Here is a 9,228-nt window from a genome sequence, read left to right as displayed (position 1 = left end):
TTTCACCCCCCAGCCGTATCGGCTGATACCAATCTGACTGCTGATCTGCAGCATCCGGCTGGTAAGTCTGTTGGGGGAAAAGGGATGGGGGGGGCAGGTTGAGGCCCCCCATGGTGAGGGGGGGAGTGGGGCTGGAATCGGGGCAGGGCCAGGTGCTGCACAGCCAGGGTGGGGCAGGGTGTGGGATGGAGCCATTGGCTCATCTGGGGAGGGGGTGGCTCCCATCACTGCACACCCCTAGGGGAGGTGTTGGTGGACATGTGCTCCCCCCAGTTCTGTATGCAGGGCGAGAGAGGGCTGCATGCTTGGAGCTGGGGCTGCTGCTCCAGTCTCTTCCCAGCATCTGCACTTGGGCATGGTGGGCAGTGGTGGCGCTTGGAGGGAGGGTTACTATAAATTTTGTGGTAGCTTTAGTGTACTCCTGCCCCCGCCCTACCCCCCATAGCCCCTCCTCCCAGAGCCACGACCACTTGCCTGGCCCTGCCCAGCTCAAGTGTAGCCACTAGAAAGAGGCTGGAGTAGCCCCAAGTGTGCAGCAAGCAACCCATCCTTGCCCTCCACACGGATCCAGGGGGGGCACATGCCCCCCATGCCTGCCCTGGGGGTGCACACAATAATGGGAGCCACCCTCCCTGCCCCCTGGATGAGCCGATGGCTCCATCCCAAGCCCCACCCCACCCTAGCTTGGGACACTGCCCCAGCCCCACTCCATCCTTCACTGCGGGGGCCTCAATCTGCTCTGCCCCCGTCTGCCCGCAACGCCCTTTCCCTCTAACAGAATTACCAGCTGGACGCTGTTCTCCAAGCTGCCAGGCTGCACTTGTGGCTGCATGCACGCACACAGCATTTATCGGTGACATTATTGGCCACATCAGCCAAAGAAAAGCCAATTACCAATAATGTCAGTTTTCCTTTTTATCAATGCTGATACAATACGGATCGATGTATCAGCGCACCTCTAGTATCCAGCCTGTGGGCTCTATCTTTGACATCCCTGTTTTAGATCAATAAAACATATACGCATAGAATCATAGAAAATTACTGTTGAAAGGGCCCTCAGGAAGTCATCTAATCAACCCCTTGCTCATAGCAGGACCATCCCCAAATATATCATTCCATCCAAGGCTTTGTCTACCCAGGTTTTGAAAACCTTCATGGATAGAGATTCTGTAACCTTTCTGGGTAGCCTGTTCCAGTGTTTTACTACTCTCCTAGTGAGAGAGTTTTTCCTAATATCTAGCCTAAACTTCCCTTGCTGCAACTTCAAACCGTTGTTCCTTCTTGACTGTTCTCAGTGGTGGCAGAGTAGCTCTGTTGTCTTGAGAACCACCCTTCCCTTCAGGTAGGGGAAGGCTGCTCTATGATCCCCCCTCAGTCTTCTCTTCTCCAGGCTAAGCAAGCCCAGTTTCCTCAGCCCCTCCTCAGAAGTCGTGCGCCCCAGTCCTCTGACCATTTTCATTGCCATCTGCTGGATTCTCCAATTTGTCCACATCCTTTCTGTAGTTGCAAGCCCAAAACATGCAGTTAAAGTTTGGGATTTGGGGTCTGGTAGTGATAATGTAAGTCACTAGGTAGTATAATTGAGGAGATGGACTTGATCATGTCTTCTAGGTTAAGTGAAGTGTTACCAGCCTCATCTGGTGTTCATAATCCTAGCAATATTGTAGTACTTTAAGGGTTTGTCTTTACTATGGAAAAGTGTATTCTGGCTCTCCCAGGTCAGTCAGTTCAAAAGGATAACCCACAGTCACATCCTAAATATCAGCAATGTTAACCGACTGCTCGTCAAAGCCTGTGCAACTCCAGGAAGAAAAGGAATGGTCAGATTGGGCAGAGCCACACAATCTGCACTATATGTCTATTGTCTAAGTCCAGCAGGGTAGCACAGCTCCCTGGGAGAGCATAAAAGCGTAGGGAGACCAGCAAAGCATGCATGTGCATTTGGAGGTACTGAAGAGGAGCTGAGCCTAGTAAGCATGATTGTGTTTGTGCCCTTGTTCAGCTCAACCAAAACTGGTGTCTTGTGTGGGATAGGCTTAACAGAGTAGCATTGACTTTGTCGTTCTGCTCCTTACCTAAAAATCCAGCTACTTCAGCACGTGAAAAAGACTTCAGTCTCTTTTTGACATGTTGGTTGCATCTACACATGAAATTAATTTGTTGCAGTAAACTCTGGCACTGTTCATGCTGGAGTTTATTGCTCCCAGGCACAGCATTTGCACATGTGCCCAGGACTGCAGCATGTCCAGCTGGGGTGGAGCAGCCTCAGCTAATAGCGGGGCCCTGAGGGTCAACCTGCCAGCCCAGGGCTGCTCCAACCTGTCTCACCATGTTGCAGAGAGACTGGCTGGGGCACAAGGGCTGGCCAGTGGGAGTGAGTTGCAACAGAGTAAATAACTCTGCTGTAGGATAGTATCTTAAAAACCTCCAAGGATGGAGATTCCACCACCTCTCTTGGTAACCTGTTCCAGTGCTTCACCACCCACCCAGTGAGAGTTTTTCCTAATATCCAACCTAAACCTTCCTAATAGCTCTGCACATGTAGATGGTGATGCTTTACTGTGAAGCTAATTAGCCAGCTCTGCAATAAAGCATCTCATGTAGATGTGCCCATTATGTCCTATGTCTAAATGTGACGCATGAGTTTACTGGTTATGTTAAAAAGATGATGGCTAGGGTTAAATTTTGATTAAATTAAATTTTTTAAAAATCTTATAATCCACCATCAGGTAAGTGGACACATTTCTAATGAACTGATTTCCGGCTCCAGTGGGGAGACACTTTTTCATTAAAAATTAGATTCTTGCGTATTGTTGCTTGTCATACATTTCACTGCTGTATTGGTTGATTGAAACCTGTTGATGAGATGAGCTAAATAGAATTTTCATTGTTAAAAATGATGTTAATAAATGTTTAAAAATATATGTATATACCCTACTGGCAGAGTACAAAGTAAAATTTAATTTTAACCGTCTCATTTTAATTAGGTAACCAAGGGATTATTTAACATGGGTGCTGGAAGAGTCATCTTGACTATCAGAATCTAGGATTCTTGGACTAGAAGGAAAAAAATGTTTCCCCTTTAATACAGAATCAGCGAGACCCAGCAAATAAGGAGCCCCTCACAGTGCTATGGTTAAGTCACTTCTTAGGGTAGATTTCTCACAGTCTCTGGTTTTGAGCCTATTAGCATATGCTTTGCAAATCTCTCCCAGGTTCATCCGAAGCATGTGAAGGAAGCATTCCGGTTGTTAAATAAATCTATCATCAGAGTTGAAACTCCAGATATCAATTTAGACCAAGATGATGAACAGCAAATGGAGGACGAAGAGGACCATGACGGAATCAGTGGTCAGTGGCTTGGTCTGTGAATGGGGGAAATGGTTCCAACATTTAATTCTTCACTTTTTTTGATCAGAGTGCATCTCTTCTTTTCTAACCTTCATTTCTTGCTCTCCCCACATTAGGTTGAGGAGTAACCTGGGAATCTTCACTCAGTTTTTCCATTGCCTTTCATTAGTCCTTGATATTTTGCACTTTAGCTTCTCTGTAGGTGTACAAGCATAGGCGGAGGAAGAAAAAATGGAAGGGGGCTGAGTGTGTGCACTCCTGCACTGTGGGGGGTCTCGATCTGCCCTTTGCCCTCTCTCTCTTCCCCACCCCCTCCCCCCAGCCCATGGAAATAAAAAAAATAGATTAAAAGAAAATTACCTGTCTGCAGCTGGGCTAGCTGTGATCCTGTCTGCAAGTGCTCAGGGTAGCTGTGTGCGCCCACCCCTCCACCCTGGCAGCCAGGCCCTAAGACTATGCCTGTTGCTGCCCTGCATTTGGGGGGGCTGAGCCCCATTAGCCCCTGCCTCCCCCCTTCCGCCCCCTGTGTGTACAAGTTCCAATTAAACCTCTCACAACCCTTGGAGGTAACCACTGAAGTGTGCTGCAATCCACTGGTAAATGATGCTCTAGGTTTAAAATGTTATTGTTGAAGCAGGTGAGGCACAAGCTCCAGCTGGTGTCAACGGTCTTGTGAATGGACTCGACGGCCGCTCTGAGGATACCAGCAAAGAGGCAGCTCCCAAGGCTTCCCTGAAACTTGGATTCTCTGAATATCGCCGCATCTCTAACCTCCTAGTCCTGCACCTCAGGAAAGCAGAAGAAGGTAAGAACTTTATTAAACAGGGAAGTCAATGGGCATTGCTAACAAATGCACATCAGTCCATTTGGGGAAAAAAAAAAGGTTTGTCCGCAACCGGTGAGGGACGTTCTCATTGGGTATTAAGGAACGCATAGTCTGACTTTTTCAGGCAGGTCAGAAACTTAGTTGAGCAAAGGAATGAGGGTGGCTTGACTTAAACTGCATTCCCTTCCCAGCCTCAGTTCTGTTAACAAATTTCTCCTTCTGTCTCAGACACTAAAGCAAGGATTTGCCTTCTCTTGTGTGGTGCCAAGCACCAGTAATTACTTAAATTTACGTTGCACCTGCAGAAGGGTTTGGAGTGCTCACAGAATCCTCGAGCCCCTAACAGCCCGTGTCTGCAGCCTCTTTTCGTCTTGCATTTCTGTTATGTGATCATGTTAAATATTGTGACAGGTGATATCTTACATGCAGATAATGTTTTTTCAGATGACGCATGTGCTCAAAAGTCCCAGCTGCTGCAGGGCCCCTTTAAAAAGTTCCTTCGGCCTGTCTGATATGGCACCCTCTGTCTGGCTGAGTTCAGTGTTGTAACTTGAAAAGACGGACTTAATTAGCCGTGTTAGTTTGAAGTTGGGCAGAAGGTAGGGCAGGGTGGTACCTTACAGACTGGTTCATTCAGAGAGCTTTAATAAGGTACAGCGTACTTCGGCAGATGCTATGATGAAGTAGGCTGAAGCCTATGAAAGATTGTGCCTCTCTGAAGAATGTGTTGGTGCCTAATACTACCATCTTATGCTGCTTTTTGCATAACCTGAAAAGTCATAGCAAAGTAAGTGATTGTCTCATGTGGCAGCTTGCCTTAGCTAGCATAGGTAATTATACTAGTGAAGGTGTGATAGGACACCTGTTGGCATGTGCCAGCAAGCAAGATATGAACTGTGGCAAGCAGAAGGAGTGATAGAAGATATAAGCTGCGATGAAGTCCTTGCTCTGGTGAAACTTGACAGCTGCTTGCTGGTGTGTCAGTTTTCCATACAATATTTGGATGGGAGATGAGATTACAATGTCCATTTAAAATGGCAAGAGTGATCTGCAATTACTGCATTTTCTACCTGTCTAGAAGACTTCAGTGTCTTCAGCTTTGGGCAAAGCTGTGACTTTTTATTTTTTTAACGTCATCTTCATTTAGATGAAACTAAACAAACCACCTCCTGACTCTCCCCTTTTTGAATCTTTAGATGAGCTGCCTAGGAAAAGCAGAAATCTGGTTTGTTTGCAGACAGAGGGATTGAGAATTTACACTTTTATTTCTACCTGAATAATTTGTTTTGTGGTATGTAATCTATCATGAGAACTTCATTTCATGGCAGATCAAAACTCCCTGATAAAATAATTTAACAGGTTATTTTGGGTTTCGGTTTTCAGCATTGTCAATATTACTGCATTAAGCCTTCTCTTTGACAGTTTGATTGGTTTCCTGGCGTGGCTGTGTTGGAAATGTGGAATGGAATTGTAACTCCAATGGTCTTGGCTTCTTTTGCAGAAGATGATGATTCCTCGTTAAAGAAGAGTGAGCTTATTAATTGGTACTTAAAGGAAATTGAGTCAGAAATAGAGTCTGAAGAAGAACTGATAAATAGAAAGAAGATCATAGAGAGAGTCATTCACCGACTTACACACTATGTACGTAAAAAATTGTATGGATGTTTTAGGTTAAGAATTAACAAATATTTATTTCTGATGCAGGGTGTTCATCAGAGCTTGTGAAATGTGTTTTGTGCTCAAAGGTAAGAGCAGTAAAAAGGTACTTTAACTTGCATCTTGTAGATGTCAGGCCAAGAACTTGGAAAGAAAGTGGTGGGTATGGTGATATCTTCAGACACTAGATGTTTTTCCTTTCCAAACATTAGTAGGTCTCCTTTGTATGTTTGTGTAAATGTAAAAGGGGTAATAACAGGCAGTGGTAACCTATGCAGATGTGAGTTTTGTAGGAATTCTGCTCTTTTCCTCTCAGAGTCCATCTTTTCTCCTGACAGCCTTCTCACAGTGACTGAAATTTTTGGTAAATATGTGCCTCCTGAGGGCCTGCCTCGTTACCTTCTAGCCTGCAGAGATAAAATACTTTTACTTCTGAGTTGTCTATAGAGCCTGATGACATGACTCGCTGTACAACATGGCATCCTTTACTATAGCAAAATGACTGCAGTCAGAGGGAAACTGCGTTGCGTGCTTTAATTGAAAGTCTGACTGAAAACTGTGACTTGGCGAGAGAGGCTCTTTCCTGCCCCAGAGATGTTGTTTGGCAAGCTTTCTGTTAAACAGCAAAGGTGTAAATTAACTTGCTGTGTAAATAGTTTCATGGCTATGTAGCCATCTCAATGCTATAGATGGAATCGTACGCACAGGAGTGGGGGGAGAAAGATGGGGGAGAAGACTAAATGCAGTGGACTGATTTTGCTTTTGTCAAAGGACAAATGCCAGTTTTTAAGCCTTGCCTGAGTAAGTGCTTCTGTGTTGATTTCAGGACCACATTCTCATAGAACTCACGCAGTCTGGGCTGAAAGGCTCCATGGAAGAAGAAAGCTTGGATGAAGACTCATTTTTAGTAGTAAACCCCAACTATCTGATGGAAGACTAAGGATTGTGAATAAAAGCACAGGACTTCAGCTTAACTGCATATTGGAAAACTTGTTCTTTGTACATTATTGCAGTACCTGCTGAATAGCTAACTTAAAGCTGTATGAGCGCTATCCTGTGGAATGGAGAAATACTGTCTTGGTAATAGCTGTCCATTCGCAGATGTTGCACATTCCTGGGATTTGCCTTTTATACCAATGCTATATATTGTTCCACTATTTTAGTGGTCCTTTTCTAAACAAGGCCTGGCAATACAAACAAAGCCTGTTCACCAGGGCGTTATTCAGATGCTTCAGTTTTTAACAGAAGGAAATTTTGCATTATTCGTCTATGGCATTTGGTTAGTAGGATTTTACCCTGTCGATTTTTGTGTGTGTCTGTTTTTCTTATTAAATCAATAAAAGTTTGCTAAACATCTGTGTGTGTACTGTCAACACTTTGTTCTCTGTGGGCTTGTTCTGCTTGCAGGTTTCCTTTGTTGCTTTGCTCTGCTCTTAAATTGGAAAGTTTAACGATATTCATGTTTGCATTGAAGATAATTTTTTTTTCAGTTCTGTCAACACAAGCCTTTTTAAAAGTAGTTTTACTCTTTCCGCTTGCAGGAACTGGATTATCTATTGTTTCACTTTGTTTAAGCTATAATACACTTTGCTTTACTTTAAACATGCAAGAATAGTCGAACTCACCAGGTCCAAAATGTGATTTCTGCCCGAGGAGGGCAGAGAACTTTATGCGTCCTGCTTTGTGAATTAGCTGAAAAGTGAAGCCACATGCCTGTGGATTCTGAGGGTGAGGTTTTTTGTGAATTAGTAACTCTTTTAATCTTCAAATCTTAAATCAGATCTCTTAGACTCCTGTGTACATTGAGAATACACTAACATCCTATGTGGAAAAAGGCAAAAATAAATTGGTAATTAGTGTCAGGGTTAGACTTTAAATGAAGAGATAATCCTAGTAAATGCTTATCTACATTAAGGATAGGTACAGACATTCAAAAATTGATTCAGTCTTTGCAGGTTACTCTAACCGGTGTAGATTGAACCAATTTGCAAGTGAATAGACATGTACTTTCGAGTCCAGAAGTGCAGGCACATGCCTGTATTGGCTGAGGCCAGAAGCCGGGGGGTGCTAGTGCGTGCCCTCCCTTCCCTTCAGCAGTGGCCAAGGGAAGCTGAGCTGAGGGGGATGTGGCCAGGCCCCAGCAGGCCTAAGTATGATTGAGGAGGGGTTAAAACCCCCACCCTGGCCTGCAGGGACCCCAGCTGGGGTGTGCCTGGAGGGGGAGGGGTGAAGCAGTCCTTGCCAGGCTTTTTGGACAGGGTGGGGAAGAGGGAGCGTGGCCAGACTCTGGTCCCCAGCAGGCAGCGGGAGCAGGGGTATGGCCAGAGCCCACCCCGCTGTGGCAGGGGAGGAGGAGGAGAGCCCTGCTCACAGCGGCAGCAGCTCCCTGACAGCCCAGCCTGGTCCAGGCGTGGGGAGCCACGGTGACTGCCTGCAGGCGGTGGCGGCGGTGAGCAGGGAGCTTCTGCAGGTGGCTGCAGCGGTGTTGGCGAAGAAGGGTTGGCGATCAGCAACCACCCGTAGATGCCGCCAGGCCAATCTCGGGGGGTGCACGTGCCCTACGCGTCACCAATGGCAGCCAGACTGGTCCCTGCGCCCGGGTCAGGCCAGGCTGCCAGTGACCCGCAGCTGGCTGGGAAGGGCACTGCCCTCGCAGGCCAGGCTGGCCCCTTGCGCTGGCCCACGGCGGCGCCCGCAGCCGGCCCCAGCTGTCGCAGGCGGCCACGGGGCTTTCCCTAGCTGGCTGCGACTCCGTGACAAACTGTGTAAATTTGAAAGGTTAATAACAAGCAGTGGTAGCCCGTGAAGATGTGAGTTTTATAGGAATTCCGCCATTTTGAAACCGGTTTACGTGCACTGAACTTGTGTTCGGTTACAGGTTTAAACCAGTTTCTGATCACTTAAACTGGTGTGTATGTAACTTCTGTCCCCAGCCTAAAGGGCAATTGGGGACCTACATATCTTCATGACTGGTTAAAAAATACTGAACTGATATTCTGTTTGACCTTTCTTCAGATAAAGGCTGCAACTATGAAGTTGCTTGGGGTGGTTTTGTTTTTTTTTTTTAGTCTATTGAGAGAGTTAAACCTTTGTGATATTTGGGTATCAGTTGCTTGTGGGCAGGTTCATCTGCACAATAGATAGTGTGAGTTAAATATTAATTTTATTTCTGCCGTAGCATAAATAACGTAAAGCAGCTGTACTCTGAAGCAGGTTCAAAGATGGAGCTGGTTTGTAAGGTGGTCTTACTTTTTCTTCTCTTTTCTCCTTGCTGTGGGACAGTGAGGGAATTTGCTCAGACTGTTACTGCAGTTGCTAGTCCTCTAACCAGTGATTTTGTGAGTCCTTTGAATTTTCAAAAGAAATTCATAGAAAAACAGTGTCTTGGTAATGAA

The 9,228-nt window shown here is 45.8% G+C and overlaps 1 protein-coding gene across 1 annotated transcript in view; it reads left to right on the top strand.

The window, feature by feature from the left end:
* MCM6 (minichromosome maintenance complex component 6) overlaps positions 1-7,183 on the top strand; it is a 21,928-nt gene extending 14,745 nt beyond the window's left edge. Inside the window, exons 14-17 of the mRNA XM_006018402.3 lie at positions 3,216-3,351; positions 3,989-4,156; positions 5,679-5,818; positions 6,660-7,183. Coding sequence (XP_006018464.1) covers positions 3,216-3,351; positions 3,989-4,156; positions 5,679-5,818; positions 6,660-6,773 — 558 coding nt within the window. The 3' untranslated portion in view covers positions 6,774-7,183. The remainder of the gene's footprint in view (positions 1-3,215; positions 3,352-3,988; positions 4,157-5,678; positions 5,819-6,659) is intronic.
* The last annotated feature ends 2,045 nt before the right edge of the window (positions 7,184-9,228 follow it).

Source organism: Alligator sinensis, unplaced genomic scaffold, assembly GCF_000455745.1.
Source record: "Alligator sinensis unplaced genomic scaffold, ASM45574v1 scaffold277_1, whole genome shotgun sequence".
Lineage (NCBI taxonomy): Eukaryota > Metazoa > Chordata > Crocodylia > Alligatoridae > Alligator > Alligator sinensis.
This window is presented reverse-complemented; position numbering and strand designations above follow the sequence as displayed.